The 18,979-nt window shown below is 36.6% G+C and overlaps 3 protein-coding genes across 7 annotated transcripts in view; 2 read left to right on the top strand and 1 right to left on the bottom strand.

The window, feature by feature from the left end:
* The window catches only part of LOC132199169 (mediator of RNA polymerase II transcription subunit 12), a 30,858-nt gene extending 25,510 nt beyond the window's left edge, over positions 1-5,348 (top strand). For 3 of the 4 annotated variants that reach the window (XM_059623700.1, XM_059623698.1, XM_059623697.1), the window contains 2 exons: positions 4,785-4,967; positions 5,148-5,348. In XM_059623700.1, the coding sequence (XP_059479683.1) occupies positions 4,785-4,967; positions 5,148-5,273 (309 nt within the window). In that variant the 3' untranslated portion in view covers positions 5,274-5,348. Of the gene's footprint in view, positions 1-4,784; positions 4,968-5,147 lie in introns of those variants that run through there. The other variant, XM_059623701.1, reaches the window with a different exon arrangement.
* On the bottom strand, positions 5,341-16,075 carry LOC132199181 (ubiquitin-conjugating enzyme E2-17 kDa). The gene is made up of 3 exons (XM_059623729.1): positions 15,915-16,075; positions 11,028-11,258; positions 5,341-6,363 (listed from the first exon to the last, which is right to left on the bottom strand). The coding sequence occupies exons 2-3, from the start codon at positions 11,240-11,242 to the stop codon at positions 6,135-6,137; spliced, it is 444 nt and encodes a 147-aa protein (XP_059479712.1). The 5' UTR covers positions 11,243-11,258; positions 15,915-16,075; the 3' UTR covers positions 5,341-6,134.
* A 377-nt stretch (positions 16,076-16,452) lies between these two features.
* LOC132199173 (COP9 signalosome complex subunit 2) lies at positions 16,453-18,972 on the top strand. 2 transcript variants are annotated; one of them, XM_059623713.1, is made up of 8 exons: positions 16,453-16,745; positions 17,207-17,401; positions 17,459-17,584; positions 17,633-17,987; positions 18,041-18,179; positions 18,233-18,423; positions 18,473-18,614; positions 18,679-18,972. In XM_059623713.1, exons 1-8 carry the CDS (start codon positions 16,692-16,694, stop codon positions 18,821-18,823), a joined length of 1,347 nt encoding a protein of 448 aa, XP_059479696.1. In that variant the 5' UTR covers positions 16,453-16,691; the 3' UTR covers positions 18,824-18,972. The 2 variants fall into 2 exon arrangements, with proteins under 2 accessions (XP_059479696.1, XP_059479698.1); XM_059623715.1 differs by having other exon boundaries at positions 16,455-16,745; positions 17,645-17,987.
* The last annotated feature ends 7 nt before the right edge of the window (positions 18,973-18,979 follow it).

The raw sequence follows: 18,979 nt of genomic DNA, 5'->3' as shown, positions 1-18,979 counted from the left end.
AGAGTTGAATATTCTTGCACTCATAGTTAAAGGATTTTGGTTTAATAATCCAAGTGATTTTCAATCACGACATATAGGTCATTTACACAGTGCTTGTTTCTTGCATTTTTTTGTTTTCGGACTCATACAATTTAAAATTTCTGATTTTTTCTAAATTTTTCAGGATGATTTATAAGGAATTTCATACATTCTAATATATAGAGAGAGTAAACAGTCAATATACCATATTTAGCAAACAGTGGCCTACATGTATCAAGCGCACAATTTCCTCTCCAATACTTCAGCCCAGTCATTGTTCTGACAACACGCTTCTGAGCGACGAACACTTTTTGCATGTGTGGTGATGCTCCCCAAATCACAATAGAATACAGTATTTGACTTTGGGCATATGCATAATATACAGTTTTAAGTGAACTTTCTGACACTGTATCGCGCAATATAGTAAAAAGATACGTCACACTTCTCAATTTATTTGCCACTTTTTCACATTGTAGGTGCCAGTTCATTGTATCATTTATTGTCACTCCTAGTTACAATTATTTACTGCTTCAATACCCGTACCATAAATTTCAATCTCTGGAGGGACAACGTTTCTAGTTTGGTGTGTATGCATCTGCATAACCTTAGTCTTACTAGCATTGATTTTTAGGTTTTTGTCAGCAAACTCGACAATTTCTTTATTAGTTTTGATAGTGTTTGTATTTCAGATTCAGATTCAGATAATATTTATTCCGTATAGATCAACATATGTACAGAAATAATCTTTGGAATAGGTCACTGTAATACAGCTATATCTCAATATAACTATAATACAGCTTACTAAATTTACAATACATTTAAAATACAGTTCACACAATTTTACACAAAAAATATTCATGCACGTCATAGAACATTTTGTCGTAGAATATTAATTCCAATTCCTTCTTAAACACTTGATAACTATCAATGCTTTTGATTCTATCGGGAAGATGATTGAAAATTCTAGGGATCATGATGTGAGGGGACTGCGCAGTCAGCAACAGTCTGTTTGGTTTGACAAATAAGTCTTGCTCCGCTATAGGTTTATTTCGAGTACTGCGATTCTGGTGCTCCTTGCTTTCAGAATTTTTGAGGAACAATTTGTTTGTTGTACGGTTTTCCCTTTAACTAAAACTGTGGAATCGTCAGCAAAAAGGATCAAAATAGCAATTAAAATTCGAAGTGACAGGTCATTCGTGTTCAGCCGCCTTGGAAAATTCACGCGGGTTCACGCGGTGGCCAATGCACACCGCTCAAACGAGGAATATAATCCAGCCTGAAATATTGATTGAGAATGAGGAATTGTCTGTGGTGAACAGTAGTCGCCTTCTAGGAGTAACGTTAACAGATACAATGAATTGGAATAAACAGTGCAGCGAAGTGGTTACTAAGTTGCGTAGTGTTACGTATTTATTTATCATGTTACGAGAAAAAGTTCTAGAATCGACCTTGGTCCAAGCCTATCATGCATATGCGGCTAGCCGAATTCTATACTCGATTGTAATCTGGGGTGGATCTACACATATGAAAGATGTTTTTCTTGCGCAGAAAAGAGTAATAAGAGCGATGGCTGGCGTTCAATATTGGAGAAGTAATTCGGCACTTGACTCATGTAGACCACTATTTGTGAAATTTGGAGTTCTTACAGTCTATTCATTATATATTTTGGAGTGTGTTAAGTTTGTGCGCAAATTTCCTAAAAAGTTTAAAATGAATCGTGATGTTCCAGGTGTTGTAGTGCGAACTACGCGTGCTACTGCATATGTTGAAACAGATTTATTTGTAAGGCCAAGCTCACTAAATTGTGTGAATGAAAGTCCTGAGATAATGATAGCACGAGTATATAACAAATTACCCAATGTATTGAAAGAAATAGCTGACTATGGCAACTTTGTTAAAAGTGTCAAATATGTAATGCTGAAGTGTCAATTCTATGATATGAATGAATATTGGAGATGTAAATTTGAATGCTTAAACTTGGAAGATTGAGACTCAGCTGCAGGGTTTTCGGGGGTGGTTTTCCCCTGCAGTATTTGAGGAGGGTTAGTCAAAGGCTTGCCCACCCCCGCCGAATAACTAATGGCGTGCGAGCTCCCTCATTCACTTGATGTTGTATTTAGTTGATTGATAAAACCTAATTATTATTATTATAATGACCTGTTGTAAAGGCAAATTGGAGATGTACTATATATGTCTAATGCAATAAATTTTGATCTAATCTAATCTAATCTAACAGGTTTGATCGCGAGATTAATTTCACACGAAATAAAAATGCGTCAACCATTCTGTGCTTTAATGCTAGGTCTCTGAAAAATAGGAAAAGAAGCGCTGAAATCGCGAGTCTGTTTCAAGAAAATCAAGCTGATATTGTGGGCATTAATGAAACTTTGCTATCGCCCGATATAATGGACCATGAATTTGTACCGCCTTCTTATGTGGTGTTCCGCAAGGACCGAGTCGCAAGGTGGGCGGCCGGCGGTGTCCTGCTCGCAATTCGCCCTCATCTCCAGCCAAAGCGTGCCGACCAATTTGAGTCAGGCAGTTTTTTATTTTTAGATCAAAATTTATTTATAGTACATCTCCAATTTGTCTTTACAACAAGTCAATAAAATAGCATTATTCTACATCGAAATTTTTAAGTGTAACATTCAGTGATTGAGGGAGCTCGCACGCCATTGATTTTTGGCGGGGGTGGGCAAGCATTTAACTACCCCTCCGCGTTTACCACAGGGGAAACCACCCCTGAAAACCCTGTAGCTCAGTTCACTCTGTTAATTCTAAGAGCTTAAACTTGCATCTCCAATATTCGTTCATATCATAAAATTGATATTTCAGCATTACATATTTGACACTTTTAACAAAGTTGCCATATGATTGCTGAATGATGAATTTCTGCGGCGCCTGCCATTGGCTGAAAAAATGATATCAGCCAAATTTGGGAAAACTGGAAAAACGAATTTCTTGCATTAGTAGATAAATGTATTCCTGTGAAAAAAAAAATGCGTGCAAATACGCAGCAGCTAATTCCCTGGCAGACAGAAGAACTCACCAAACAAGTTTCTAAAAGAAATGATGATTTTTTAAATACAGTTGAACCCAAAAATAAAAAAATTAATTGGGTGGTGCCTTCTGTACCACCAATAAAGGGCACAGGCCGACAAGACTTTGACTTGGCCTGACCCTAAATAAAAATAAAGAAGAAAAAAAATGAACAGTTTCAAAAATGGCAAAAAGTGAAAAGCTCTGATGCCAGGGAAAAGTACTTGGCTGCTCGCCAAAAAGTGCAACAAGAACTAAGGCGCACAAAGGATGCTTGGTTCTGGAAACCTGGCTCTGGCCAAAATGGCTCTAAAAATTTTTGGAAATATATAAACAGTCGCAGCAAAGTCCCAATCACAAATTCTAGTTTCTGCGTACGATATTCCTAGTGCAAAACCGAAACCTATTTTGGAAATATAGTGATAGTGTATAGATACAAGGAGAGTAACTAGACATAATCAGACTAACCTTTGCTGTAATGATTTGGTTGTGAAAGAAGTTGAGCTTAAGAAATTTGTAGAAAACTCAGAAATCATGATTCCCAGAATTTTCAATGCATTACCGAAATCTCTTAAAATCCTCAAAAATGACGAGGTTCTTGTAAAAATGGTGAAAGTTTTTGTATTAGAACATCAATTCTATGACCTGAACGAATTTTATCGTTTAAATAATGATTTATTGACTTATTTTAAAAAGTGTTTATTACTATGTATATTATGTGGTATACATATATTATAATGCTTAACAAAATAAACAAATCTTCAATCTTGAATGGAACAGTGACAGCTCTAATAAGTAATAAATTCCTCATAACATTTGCTTAAAATTAGAGCTATTGCTCTAAGTAAGCTTAGAGCAATTTTTCAATTTCAAATATTCTTTATTTTGTTAAGCATTAATTTGCAGTAGCAATAATACTTTTTAAAATAAGTCAAGATACAGAGCATTGTTCAAACGATAAAACTTGTTTAAGTCATAGAATTGGTGTTGAAGTATTTATTTATTTATTCTCCATACAATTATTCTGATACAATGAATATACAATACACAACATCTTACATCAAGTCAAATAAAATTTAAAAAACTAAAAATACATGTTAAGAATGTTGATGAAGTACAATAGTTTTCACTTCCTTCACAAGTTCCTCGTCATTTTCGAGGTTTTTCAGATTCTTTGGCAGCGCATTAAAAATTTTTGGAATCATATAATTAGGGTTTTCTACATACTTTTTGAGAGCAATATCCCTTACCACTAGGTCATTTATACACAGATTAGTTTGATTATGTCGTGTCACCCGCCTCGTGTCGACACTATCACTATATTTTTGGAAGAGGTGACGATTCCGCACTAGAAATTTAATACATTCAAGTATATATAGAGAAGGCACAGTCATAATATTATATTTTATAAATAATGGTTTACGTGTATCTAGGGCTTTGTTTGATCTCCAATATGGGACACCCGCCATTGCTCTCAAGGCTCTTTTTTGTGCTCGAAAAACAGTCTCCGCTTCAGTTTGTGCGGCTACAGGGCTGGATATATTCTGAATTTACGCTTTTAATTTTCTTTAAATGGTTTATGATATTTAAAAAATTTAAACTGGGTGAACCTCGTGTCAAAGAAAATATAAAGGAAAACTGACCCCAAAAGGCAACCTGTAGTCAGCATTCAATCAATAATATTTAGATAAGATTAGATTTATTTATCAAATAACATTATTTTCTAGCAACAAGCCCCAAATGTAACCATGAACCAGATGGGTCCCATGGGCCAGGGGCAGCAGCAAATGCAACCCCAAGTGCAGGCGCAAGCTGGTCAACAGGCTTACAGTCGAGGAATGCAGATGCCAAGTCAGTTCCAACAGCAGCAGCAACAACAACAAAGAATGCGCCAGCAAATGATGAGCATGGTAAAGTACATAATAATTAACCATTTTAAATGAAATAGATTGTATTCCCTCTTACAATTCTTACAATGTATTTTCAGTTTTCTTTTAAATAATTTATTTTATATTGACTTGCTGAAAGATTTGGATTACATCAATGCATTTTAAATGGAGAATTAATTAATAAAGGCCTGTTTTAAATAGGGTCCAGGTCAACAGCAGCAAACCCAGAACCCTACACTGATGGCACAACTGCAGCGGCAGATGCCGCAAGGCCAAATGGGACAACAGCAGCAGCACAACCCATACCATCAGCCACCACCGTACTAAATCTGAGAACTCGCATTAATTTTTTGTAAACAGGCATGCAATTTTGGGAATCATCATTAAAACAGAATTTTTAAACTTAAAACTCAATTTTATTTTTCCGCATTCTTATATTTCATTGACGTCTATAAGTGAGGCATTTTACAATCTTACTTGAAAGCAGAGGAGAAGCAGAATGATTTATTTTAAAAATTTAAAACACTTGAAGCGGAAGCGTTCATTAGCAAAAGAGAAAAAAAAATGGAGTTAGGTAATTGCAATTTGCTTCTTTGTATTTTGGTTGCATTTAATTTTGGTTTGTATTAGGGTTGCGTTCAATTTTGGCTTATTGTTTTTGTATGCCTAAATAGAAAAGAAAAAAAATACTTGAGAAGTAGGAGGAGGGGCTCAAAGACCAGACAAGGACCAACGTTTGTTTCAAATTTACAAAATTGCTGCATTCAATATGATTTGGGAAGTACGAATTAGTAAGAGGAGACACCTAACACAAAAACCAATAACTTTCCCACTCAAATAATCACATGTTGATATTTTTCTCAGCAGCTGGATAAAAGGTCGAGTTGCTGGGTGAGTCTTGTTTAGGGCAATTATTATTTGGTAGCACAGAAAATTTTGAATTAACCAGAAGTAAAATTAATAAGTTACGCAGAAGAAGGCAGATGGGTTTTCGAAGGCCAGTCGCGTCATTTAAGATGCTGCTTCTCTTCCCATTGAAAAATCAGTGTGCCCTAGGGTGCAATTTTGACTCAAGACCCTAGGTTGCACTCGGCGAGGAGAAAGAAGGAATCAAGCGGTAAACTTTATTGGCAGATTGATGCGGCGTCTCCAAAGCGCAGAAGGGTCCAGCCTTGTACAGGAGGGGGATCACATGGCATACTTGCGAGTCCATTCGCGGGCCAGTTCACTGTACTTTTCGCGATCCATTTTGTATATCCGGGCAATCTCCGGAACGAGGGGGTCGTCTGGGTTGGGGTCACACAGCAACGAGCAGATGGAGAGCAGCACCTTGCTTATGGTCAGTGCTGGCGACCATTGAGACCGCAAGATGTCCAGGCAGATGCTGCCATTGCTATTGATATTAGGGTGGTAGATTCTGCAACAAGAAAAATAAAAATTAATACCTTACAAAGCATACAAAATATTTTTTTTTTAAAGAATTTTTAGCTACTTCAATTTTTTAATCGCCAAGGACAAGAAAGCAGAGAATTGAATATAAAAATTAAATGTTCCGTCTCTTTTGATGTCGGGCGTTTTAGCAGGCATCTGCTAGTAGTAAACCCTTTCTTCTCTTTTTTCCAATTTAAAATTTCTTGTATTGACCGAGAAGAATAAATAATAATAAAATTTCACCTCGGTAGAAATATAAAATGCTAAAAAAATCTTTAAATAGCCAAGGATATATTTGAACTCTTCTGAAACTTTCAAAGTTTTATTTTGAGCTGAACTGTTCTTAAAAAGAAATTACAAAAATGGTAAAATTACCATTTTTAAAATCATCTTGTCAAAAAATGATCGCTTTTGCGATTTGTCCATCCTTTCAATTTGGATTTCAGAACAAGGAGTCCTGGCCTAACAAAAATGTACCGTTTATGACAGTATTTGTTTAAGAAATTTCGCTATCAAATGACCTGAAACTGACAGTTTTCTTTCAGATAAGTATTCTGTTCAATTCTCCCAGATTAATAAATAAAATTGCTTTCCGTGATCACAATAAGATGGTATGCCATTGACTTCCTTTTGCAACCGGGATCGCGATTGTCTTTTCAAAAATATGGTGCACTTCAAGATTTCTTTATTTTGTTAAGCATTATATACCACATAACATACATAGTAATAACAGCTTTTTAAAATAAGTCAGTGTTTTATTTATACGAAAAAATTCGTTCAAGTCATAGAATTTGTGCTCTAATACAAAAGCTTTTTGCGATTTTGTCATCCTTGGATTTTGGTGTGCAGTGTTATATTTTAATGTATTGCAGATTAACCATTTTATACATCAGATGACTGAAATTATATTATTACATACAGGGTGTCAACAAAATACTTCGCGGATGTTGACGGCTCGCTTCGGGCGAACCATTGGTCCAATTTGAAAAATCCGGCCAGATTCGAAAAGACCAACTTCCTCCGAATTTGACTGGCATATTTAGAATTTAGTCTTTCAATTGTTTTACTTTCAATTCAATAGATTTTTATTCCATTTTAGATCAAATATTTACAACGATCTTTAGAATAAGTCTAGTTATATAATTAATTCAACATTCCACATTCATTCAAGTTTACACAGCAGATACTCATGGATATTATAAGATAATTTGACGTAGAACAACTTCTTCGCTTCACTAATAAAAATATTAGTATCATTAATTCGCTTCAGTCTTTCCGGAAGCTTGTTAAAGATTTTTGAAATCATAATTTCTGGGCTCTGGGTTGTTAAATTTAGCCGTACAGGAACAGGTAATCCTAGCGTTATGATTTTCATATATGCTGTTTTCAGAATTTTTAATAAAAAGTGCAGGATTTTTTTTTACAAATTTAACACATTCTAACGCATAGAGTGAAAATACTGGCAAGATTTTAAACCTCGCAAACAAGGGGCGGCAGCCCCAGTTGCCAAAACTGACTTTTATCCGGATATTATCCTCTCCAGAGAGGGTAATATTCGGATAATTTTTCGATTTTGGCAGCTGGGGAGGGCCTTACTGGGGTCAAAGACTTCCAGTAGCGCCAGCCAGCCATAGCTCTCGATACTCTCTTTTGAGCTACAAAATCCTTATAAAAGGCGGGTGAGCCTCCCCAGATAACTATCGAGTGAAGTATATGGCTCTGAACATGAGCAAAATAAACTGTACGTAACATTTCTGGTAACACTCTTTGTCTCAGTTTAACAAACAAGTAAATAGTGCTTCTCAACTTAGAGACGATTTGTTCACACTGTGGACGCCAGTTCATTGTATAAGATAGCACTACTCCTAATATTTTAGCATTTTTCACAACTTCAACGTTATTTAATTGGATTTTCGGTGGAACTAACTTTTTTGCTTGAGCCGTATGGACATGGAGGACCTGCGTTTTATTACAATTGTTACCATTGAGCCTTAAACAATTTTTTTCAGCAAAATCTACCATTTCATTATTTGCTTCAACAGATCGACTTTTTAGGTCTTGAAAATTTTTAGCTTTAACTACAACGGAGGAATCATCAGCGAACAGTATTAGTGCAGCAATTACATTTTTAAGCGGCATATCATTTCCATATGCTGAGTAACCAAAGGGACCCAACACTGTTCCCTGCGGAACACCAATCGAGGATTCTTCTACACAAGATTGTATAATAATAATACAGTTTTCACCAGCTTCACTGAAATGACACATTTGAACTATTAATTTGTTTCCTATTCATTAAGAATGATTTCAACCAGGCGCCTTATCATCGAGACCATAAAGACGTAGCTTAGCTAACAGTATCTCAGGCACAAGGCAGCCAAAGGCGTTGGAGAAGTCATATTGTATTACATTAATTTTTTCTCTATTATCAACTGCGGAGTAAATTTCAGCCACTAACTTATATAATAATTGTCGCCTCGCGAAAAAGCAGACTAACTGATGAAACTTAAAGACGTATTAAAAAATCATCATGCACACAATTTTAACGCTAAAAAGAATGAAAACAACTCGAAAAGTTGAAGTAAGATTTGTAATATTTGTAAAGCTACCAATAAATATTCGACTTAGAATTCATTGTAAAAATGTGAAAACGTAGGGTTTTCATATTTGTCACTGAGACTTAATCAAAAAGTCGAAAAAAGTATTTATAAACAGCAAGTACCTCATATTTTTAAATTATTATTATTGTTGTTTATTTGTCCACATTGTTACAAATACATTGTTTACATTCAATTTTTGAAAAACAATTATTAAGAAAAAGAGATTGTTGGACAAAGAGGCATCACCACTAGCAAAAATTTTGCTAAAACTTCCGAGGCCAAGAAGACCCCCATCCGCCATAGTGAGCCTCGGTTGACTTTTTTGTTCTTAAACTGGCACTAATCACAAAGTTTGCCACATGTGGCCTTTCACAGGGTGGGGAACTGTTCCACTGGGCACGTTTTCAGATCGTCCGGAAGGGCATTCCAGGGCCCGACGAGCCTGAAGGAGAAGGCTTCCTCGGCAAACTTGCTCCGGACTCCGGACATCGGCAGGCTGCAGTTTTTTGGGGCCCAGAGGGTCATCTGATCGGAGGGGCCGGCGCTCGGTGATGCGCTCCATGGCGTCGAAGTCGGTGGCGCCGCTGGTGCACCTCTTGAAGAAAACGAGGTCGGTGTACCGGAGGTGCATGTCGAAAGGCATCACCACCTGCTCGTGCACCGGCGGCAGCTGCCGGCCGTGGATGAAGTGGAGCGCCCTTCTTTGCAGCCCTTCGAGTTTGCTGATGTTGACGCCGGAGGTCGGGTGCCAGGCGGGCAGTCCGAAGGTAATGATGGGTTTGACCAGCGACTGGTAGGCCATCCTTTTGACCCTGGGGGTGCACCCTTTTTTTTGCAAAAGATGCCAAAAAATTAACACTTGAAAATAAAAATCTGAAAATTGCTTGAGGGGCAGATCTTGGACAGTATAACAACGTAATTTTTCAAACTTGTCATTTTCCGGGAAAATGCCCATTTTCACAAGGGGTCAACGTTTTGGACAATATCTCAATTTCTATGGGAGCAAAAGACAAAACACGAAGTGATTCTGAGAGCTGATGAAATTTCCTATCCTATTGTAATGGAAAACATTTCTCCAACTCTAACTGCTTTTCCGGAAAAGTATGGTAAATAATAAGTTTATTTTTTCCAGAGATTATGCGACCCGCAACAAAAAGTCTAAATATTGGCGCAGTACGGAGCCGCTTTGTTCTGCGAAGCCACTTTTCGCTCGGTTCGGCTTCCTTCCAATATTTTCAATTTACCTTTTTGAATCTTGCAAGTTTGTTCGTAAATATCCGCATTATTTTAAAAAGACAAGTGAAGTTCATGGTCACCAGACAAGGGCTAAGAGCGATTTGTATGTTCCGGCCCAGGCTTTGTTAATTTCCAACCAAAACCCTTTGACTTGCATGTCTTCTTTGTATAACAAGTTGCCTGTTTCGGTTCGTTTGGAGCCTCGGTATAAGGTTTTTGAAACCAGTTTGAGGCGTTTTGTTCATGTGCATAAATTTTATGATAGGAAAGAGTTCTTTCAATTTATGAATGCATTGTGATATTGTTCTTTTTCTCTCTTATCATGTACTATGTTGCAAATGGGGCGCGTCGCATTGAGTAATTCCATCGTGGCGACGTCTCATAAGTCAATAAAGAATAATAATAATAATAATAGCCAAAATGTAGCTTGGTTTCTTTGGCAAGACGCCAAGACACTGCTAAAATTTCAAATCTTTTCCTCCAGCCGTTTTTCCGCAATCACCGACATTCCCGACCCCTTTTGGGAAAATCAAAACTTTTGCGGGAAGGCATGTGTGATACATCATTCGATTAGGCATGTCGCAAGGGGATGCGAGAAATCAATTTTATCAAAATCGGATAATTTTTCAAATATTCAGAGCAGATTTTGTAAATTACAAAGTTTCTTTTCAAACTGCTCTGAAAATTTGAAAAATGATCCTTGGTGAGCTTCAAGCTGCAGCCAAGAATTGTTTTTAAATGGACCTAAAAATTAAACCCAACAAGGGAAAGCGAAATTCAAATTCAAGCACCTATGTAGTTATAATTTATTTACCTAGTGGTGAACGCCACCTTTGGTGGCTTGAAGGGATAATCTGTAGGGAAGTGAATGGTGAGGAAAAAGACGCCGCCTTGGTAAGGGCTGTCGGGGGGGCCCATAATGGTGGCTTGCCAGTGGAAAAGGTCGTCGCCGACGGGTCCTGCCGAGCATTGGGCTGGCGGGTCTCTGCCAAGGTCCTGCAACTCCTTGTTGATCCGCTTCAGCGCCATCTTTGATCAAATATATCTGCAAATTAAGTAAACCAAGAAATATCAAATCAAAACAGAGGAAACAAAACAGAAGCGCCGGTACAGTAGAAATACCGGGCAGCTTTAAAGAAAACTGAGGTTCAATGCTCAATTGGGCACCGTGTTATTATTTATTATTTTTCGTTACAAAATTAACATCAAATTAATATTATTGACAATCATGACGTGTGATTTTAAATAATTTGCATAGCCAATAATGAAATATTTACTAACCCACATAATCGTTTTGACACTTGTCAAAATTTTGTGCGTCGGCTAACATGTTATCAACACAATATGCCAAAATCTTGCCCCCAAGCAAAGCTTTTTGATATATTTTTTCCACAAAATGATAATTTAAGACGGAATTCAACAATATTAACCAACATTAAACTAAACATTAAAATCTCTCATACATAGAGTCCAAAACTTTTTTTAATTTATTTCTTCTCGGATCCATTCAATACACAGTCATGGGGGTGGTGCGCATTCGCCAAGTAGTGAGGTGTTGATTTGAGCTGGTGACTTTTCCGAGACCCTGGCGGTTGGTGGACGTCGAGTTGGCCCTTGAGTGGTGACTTTTCTCTTTCTTGAGTGCGTGAAGACACCCCAGAAGTGAAGGTGGCCCTCTTCATCGCTTTTAATTTATGAGAAATCTGCTCGCAAAAATCATGCCGGACGACTACTATGCGATTCTGCCGCCTGTCATGAGGCGCCCGTTTGATGATCAGGGTGCTCTCACTCGCATCTGCTGGACGCTGGCCGAAGTCCTGAGAGAGCTTCAGGCCCTTTCCCATCGAGAGGAGTCCCCTGAACACAAAATCATCGAGAAAATGGAACGTGAATATCGAAATTTTTTGGTCTGACAAAAGGAGAGAAAAGGAGGCATGGCAGCAATACAAGATTCAAGATATGTTTATTTTGTTAAGCACTATATACCACATAATATACATAATAAAAACCACTTTTTAAAATAAGTCAATATACATCATTATTTAAACGATAAAATTCGTTCAGGTCATAGAATTGATGTTCTAATACAAAAGCTTTCACCGTTTTTACAAGAACCTCGTCATTCTCAAGGACTATTAAAGATTTAGGTAATGCATTATTTAAAATTCTGGGAATCATGATTTCTGGGTTTTCTACAGATTTCTTGAGCTTAACTTCTTTCACAACCAAATCGTTACAGCAAAGGTTAGTCTGATTATGTCTAGTTACTCTCCTTTTATCTACACTATCACAACATTTTCGAAATAGGTTTCGGTTTTGCACTAAGAATTTTATACATTCAAGTATATACAACGATGGCAAAGTCATGATATTATAATTAACAAATAAAAAACCCCAGCAGCAAATCTCTGCAAAAAATCGCGTAAATAAATTCAAAATATTAAACATAAATGTAAGAGGCTTAAAGACACCTGAAAAATTTACTGAATTTCAAGATTTTGTTCAAAATTTGAAAGAGAGACCCGACATAAGTGTAGTTACAGAACACTGGCTCGACTCCAGTGAAGTGGGAAACTTTTACCTTGAGGTTTGTAACTTATTGCTTCTTTTGGTCGTAATATTAAAAAATACGAAAGAGGTGGGGTATTAATTTTCAAAAATAAACTTCTGAAGGCCACACAAAAAACCATTAAAATGTTCTCAATGGAAATGTTTTTCGAATTTTGTGCCAGCAAACTAACTTTGGGTTCAGAGAATATTAATGTAATTGGTGTCTACCGTCCCAGTAATCCAAAATCAAATAGTAAAATTACGGATTTTTCTTGAACATCTGGATACAATTCTTATGCAAAATAGAAATAGTGGCCATGTGATATTAGCAGGTGATCTCAATATTGACTTGATGAGTAAAAGTGAGCATAGTATAAAATTAAGGGAGATTATGAAATTTCATAATTATAATCTGTTAAATGATAATGAATTAACTAGAATCAATCAGAGCGGAGGTACAATACTAGATCATGTTTACGCCAATTTTAAATTAGAGAGCACATTTACAATAATTCCGATACACTTCTCAGACCATAGTGCCGTCTCTGTTGTGACTGACCTTCCAGTCGAAAAAATTAAGGATGCTTTCAAATATGTTAGAAGCTACACAGATGAGAATTACCTAAATTTCTTCTCTATTCTTGAACAAGAAAACTGGGAACAAGTTTACCATACTAATTCAATTGATAATAAGAGTAAAATATTTATGGAAACTCTTGTATCACACTTTGAAAAGTCGTTCCCTTTGAAAAGTGTTATACAAAGGGCAAATCACTAATCAGATGGGTAAAATTAAGCTGACAGAGGATACAAAAAAACTACAAAGGGAGATGATTTCACTCAGTAAAGAAATTAATTCTAATCTAGACTTTAACTTAAAACTGGATATGAAACAAAAACGTTTAAAGAGGGAAGTTGTGAGTATAACATACAAAAAGAAAGTAAAAAGGTCAATGATAATAAAATACTAGGAGCAAAAAATAAATCCAGCGCAGCATGGAAACTTATAAATTCTCAATCTGGTAAAAACAAAAATGTAGAGTTGATACAGGAACTTAATAATGGAACAAGAGAAATAATCAAATTAAACATTGCTAATGCCTGAATAACGGATTTATTGAACCGGAGCCTGATGTAAATAATGGGAATATTCATGATTGCTCGAAACTCATAGGTGATATATGTGTTACACAAGATTTACAATTGATGGCAGAATTTGAAATTTATAGTATTATTAATAACCTCTCATCCAAAACCTCCTCAGGGTGGGATGGAATATCAACTACAGTCTTAAAGAAAATTTCTAAATACATAACAGCCCCGCTTACTCATCTTATTAATGTATCATTCACGGAAGGTAAATTTCCCGAAAATATGAAACTAGCAAAAATTATACCATTGTTTAAAAAAGGAGAAAAAGAAGACCCTTCAAAATTATAGACCAATTGCGATTACATCATCACTATCAAAAGTGTATGAGAAAGCTTTTTTAAATATACTGGAATATCCAAATACTTGAACAACATGGATTTAGAAAGGGATTTTTTTTTTTTTGGGTCAGGCCAAGACAAAGTGTCTTGTCGGCCTGTGCCCTTATTGAGCTTGCGGAAGGCAAGCTCCAATCTCAAATACTGTAACCGCTCTATATAGTTATGTAACATCTTTGTAGGAATCAGTAGAGGCAAAAGAAAAAGTGAATGTTATCTTGTATGATTTCTCTAATTGTTTGATTTAACCTAATTATAATGACCTGTTGTAAAGGCAAATTGGAGATGCACTATATATGTCTAATGCAATAAATTTTGATCTAATCTAATTTAATCTATTAATGCATTTGGCACTCTTCATCCTCCTCTCCTTGTATATAAATTAAAACAATACGGTCTAAATGAGAACTTGCTCTCGTGGTTGGTCTGCTTCTTATCAAATAGGAAACAATTTGTACAGCTTAAGACCCTTGGTTGTGATGGATATACTAGAAAGTAACAGGGGTGTGCCGCAAGGCACAGTTCTCGGCCCAATTGGGTTTTCCATGTATTTAAATAAATAAATAAATGATATTCCCCTTGCTGTATTATTGGCCCTCCTGATTTTGATCGCCGACGACTATAGTCAAGGGAGAGTCTTTCCCTGAGGTCAATACTAAAACGGTGGCTGTCAATGAAAGTTTTGTCAGCTTTGCTAATGATAATTTTTTGAGGATTAATTCAGAAAAATCAAAACTATTACAAATACACTGTGATAAGTGAGGGGAGTTTTTGGATAAAGTAATAGAACAAGATAATTCCATTGAAGAAAAAGCTAATTTTTTTAAAAATATCATGAAAATTTCTCCAATCTATAAATTCAATTTTTGTTTTCGAACCATGAAGTATAATTTTTTGGTGTAAACTTGAATTCTCTTGTATAACATTGAATAATTGTCAATAAATAAAAAAAAATTTGCACTAAAAACCTAATTATTTGAATTTTAACACCTAATCCAACAATTACAAAACCTTATTTTTAAAATTAAAATAATTGGAGAAAAATTGGTTCAGAACAACAGAATGTTGTCAAATTATTATTCCGCATTATTGGTTACCAATATTTCTGCAACATTTAATCCTGTGATTTTCATATAGCTAAAATATTTTCACAATAATTCAATTATTGGCACAATATTTTCGTAATATTGTAACAATATTTTTTTTCTACCAGGGATTGATGTGTTTATGTTAATGTATAACATCAGGTGCGAGAAAATAACACGAGCATGAAACCCAGAGGAGGCAGGAAGGATATTACCCGTTCTCCTTCGGAACACCAAACATTAGTACAATTTGTCATCAATTGATTTGGCATTTTTCGGGCGAGTTTGACGTTTCATTTCTTTCTTTTTAGTTAGCCGAGCTTGGAGGGGCTCGGGAATCATAACAAATGAATTGCCTTGTTTCGACAACATTGGCGGCCGTCTTTGCAAATATTCTGCGAGTAAAGAGATTTTCGCCGTTGAAAAGATCGCGATTCGGATTCGGCCGTGTGTCGGCCTCATACAGCTGCGAAGAACGAGCTGACGTGCTCGGAGATTACGTTTTCGACGCGTTCAGCGGTCGCGTGCAACACCGAATTGCGCCAAAAACGTGCAGCTACGCGTAGATGATCAAATTACCTAATAGGAAGAAGGGCCGACTCCTCCGCGCGTTCAAAATCGGCAAAATAAGCAGGCCAACGACAGCGAGCTAGAGCACCAACAAAATGGACTCCGCTCCTTTCCCGTTTCTGGGACGATTTTGGAGTTTTTGAACTTGCCGCCACGTGAGAATCGCGTACGCTTCTCCGCCATGTTGCTATTGTTGCTCCAGGCCCAGGTGAAGCGAGTCGCCTCCTTGCGAGTCGCGCTCCGGAGTCGCCAAGGAGTTTGGTTCCAAACTCCTTGGGAGTCGCGATATTGGTTGCGATTCTGTTTCGAATTCTGAAAACAGCGCCAACAGCGGCCACAAATTGTGCAGATTGAATTTTGCATCTCTTTCAGAATATGAGTATAAAATCAAATATTTTATCTTGTTGGAAATATTTATTAAAATTTGCCTACAAATTAAAAATGCAAAATCTGATGATAAAATTTACCCATAGTTTCTCCCGCCAAAAGACAAAGTAAAAAAAATTGACGACCGCGGTCCGCGGTGGGCGCGGTGCGATTAAAGTCCGCCAGCAACTCCGCGCTCCGCGCTGCGCTTGGTGCTTATTCTCGGTCAGGTCGTCGGTCGTCAGGTGCGGATTTTGCATAAATCAATTGGCACAAATCTGCAATATTCAGCACCAATCTTGCGTGCGGATCTATTTTCAAGAGCATTTGTATTTATTCGTAAAGCATACGTCGTGCTATGCTCGTTTGTAATCCGATTTCTTGTTAAAAATTTGCCGGTACAAACCTAAGCAGTCCAAGATGTCTGACGCCGAAGAGGACTTCATGTGCGAGGATGAAGAAGATTATGGGCTGGTAAAACTTTGTCTGCCGTATTTTCGTTTAAAATTTTGTTTGCATGTACTGGAAATGAACATCAAACCAATTGACCCTTTGTCTTAAATATCAAAATTTAGGAATGTCAGTTTTAGATTTTTCTAAAAACATGCTGAGTCTTTCCTTATGTATACATAGGCGCTTCTAGGTATATTTACTGTCTGAGAAGAATAAATGATAGTAATCTGTACGTGAATGTACATTGAAATTTACATTTATAAATCTATTATACATATTACCTCATAATATATTGTAAAAGATTTTTGAAATCACAGTTCTTGGGTTCTGTGAATCTGTGTTGTTAATTTAGCCGTACAAGTTTTATAAACAGATATTCCATGGAAATAGGAATAATAATCATATTTTCATACTGTTCAACTTTCTGAATTTTTTACAAGTGAGTTTTTAAGTAAAAGACTAACTAATTATTGAAATTTTAGGAATATTCTGAAGATAGCAACTCTGAGCCGGACGTTGATTTGGAAAATCAGTACTACAACTCTAAATCTTTAAAAGAGGATGATCCTAATGCTGCCCTGGCTTCGTTTCAAAAGGTTTTGGATTTAGAAGGTGGTGAGAAAGGAGAATGGGGTTTCAAAGCACTCAAGCAGATGATCAAAATCAACTTTAAATTGGTCTGATGCATAAAATTTAAATGTGAAGATATTTTAATTTATAAATTTTCCAATTAGAGCAATTATAAGGAGATGATGGTCAGGTATAAGCAACTGCTTACTTACATCAAGAGTGCAGTCACAAGGAACCACAGTGAGAAGTCTATCAATTCAATTTTGGACTACATCTCCACTTCTAAAAATGTAATACAAAAATTTAAAAATCCAGTAAATTGTATCATGCTCATTTAGTTTGATTTCCAGATGGAACTTCTCCAAGACTTTTATGAAACTACTCTAGATGCGTTGAAAGATGCCAAGAATGATAGATTATGGTTTAAAACTAACACTAAGTTGGGGAAATTGTATTTTGATAGAGAGGACTACACAAAGCTTGCCAAAATTCTAAAGCAACTTCACCAATCATGCCAGACTGATGACGGAGAGGATGACTTGAAGAAGGGCACCCAGTTGTTAGAAATTTACGCCCTTGAGATTCAGATGTACACAGCTCAGAAGAACAACAAAAAGCTCAAAACACTTTACGAGCAGTCATTGCACATTAAGTCGGCCATCCCCCATCCTTTAATCATGGGCGTCATTAGAGGTTTTCATTGTCCATAACAGGAAATTTTGTTAATTATAACCATCAACTTCCAGAATGTGGGGGTAAAATGCATCTGAGAGAGGGCGAGTTTGAAAAAGCCCACACAGATTTCTTCGAGGCGTTCAAAAATTACGATGAGTCGGGTAGTCCAAGACGTACCACATGCCTCAAATACTTAGTACTTGCAAATATGTAAGCAAGTTGATTTGGTCCAGAATCTTCAATAGAATTCTAATACTTTACAGGTTAATGAAATCGGGCATCAATCCCTTCGATTCCCAAGAAGCCAAACCTTATAAAAACGATCCTGAAATTCTAGCAATGACTAATCTAGTTTCAGCCTACCAAAATAATGACATTAATGAGTTTGAAAAAATCCTTAAGGAGAACAGAAAGAACATCATGTACGACCCTTTCATTAGAGAGCATATAGAAGGTTTGGTAACAAATTAGTATGGTTACCTGTCTAATTTTAGTAAACTTAGATCTTTTGAGGAATATAAGAACTCAGGTTCTGATCAAGCTTATCAAGCCTTATACTAGAATACACATCCCATTTATTTCGAAGGAATTGAACATTGATGCCAATGAAGTTGAAAGTCTCCTAGTGTCGTGCATTCTTGACAAGTAAGAGCTTCTTAAATGTTGAAAAAAAAAAATGGAATTTTTAATGGTTGTGCCAAAATTTTAGTGTGATAAGAGGAAGAATTGACCAGGTGAACCAAGTTCTGGAGCTGGACAGGCAGTCGCTGGGTGCTGCTAGGTACTCTGCGCTTGACAAGTGGACGGGCCAGTTGGCAAGTTTACACCAGGCTGTGGTCAACAAGATGGCCTAGCTGTAGTGGTCGTGGCCACTGTGCCAGTGATCTGGACACATTGCGATTCATGACTGAGCTAGTGGTTGTTCCATGGTTTAACCGTTTTACTTTCAACTCTATTTGTCAATACACGCTGCTGCCTGTTTTTTTTTTTTTTTTTATGATTCCCTACTG

Source organism: Neocloeon triangulifer, unplaced genomic scaffold (assembly GCF_031216515.1).
Source record: "Neocloeon triangulifer isolate White Clay Creek 2 clone unplaced genomic scaffold, ASM3121651v1 ptg000013l, whole genome shotgun sequence".
Taxonomy (NCBI): domain Eukaryota; kingdom Metazoa; phylum Arthropoda; class Insecta; order Ephemeroptera; family Baetidae; genus Neocloeon; species Neocloeon triangulifer.
The sequence above is the reverse complement of the archived record's forward strand: the minus strand, read 5'-3'. Positions and strand labels throughout refer to the sequence as shown.

What these genes read in the sequence shown, in the direction of transcription:
- LOC132199173 (XM_059623713.1), top strand. Translation starts at nt 16,692, where the DNA reads ATGTCTGACGCCGAAGAGGACTTCATGTGCGAGGATGAAGAAGATTAT. An exon ending in TACTTAGTACTTGCAAATAT is followed by an intron (nt 18,180 to 18,232) that starts GTAAGCAAGTTG and finishes AATACTTTACAG; the next exon opens with GTTAATGAAATCGGGCATCA. An exon ending in CATTAGAGAGCATATAGAAG is followed by an intron (nt 18,424 to 18,472) that starts GTTTGGTAACAA and finishes TAGTAAACTTAG; the next exon opens with ATCTTTTGAGGAATATAAGA.
- LOC132199181 (XM_059623729.1), bottom strand. Translation starts at nt 11,242, where the DNA reads ATGGCGCTGAAGCGGATCAACAAGGAGTTGCAGGACCTTGGCAGAGAC. An exon ending in AAGGTGGCGTTCACCACTAG is followed by an intron (nt 6,364 to 11,027) that starts GTAAATAAATTA and finishes TTCTTGTTGCAG; the next exon opens with AATCTACCACCCTAATATCA.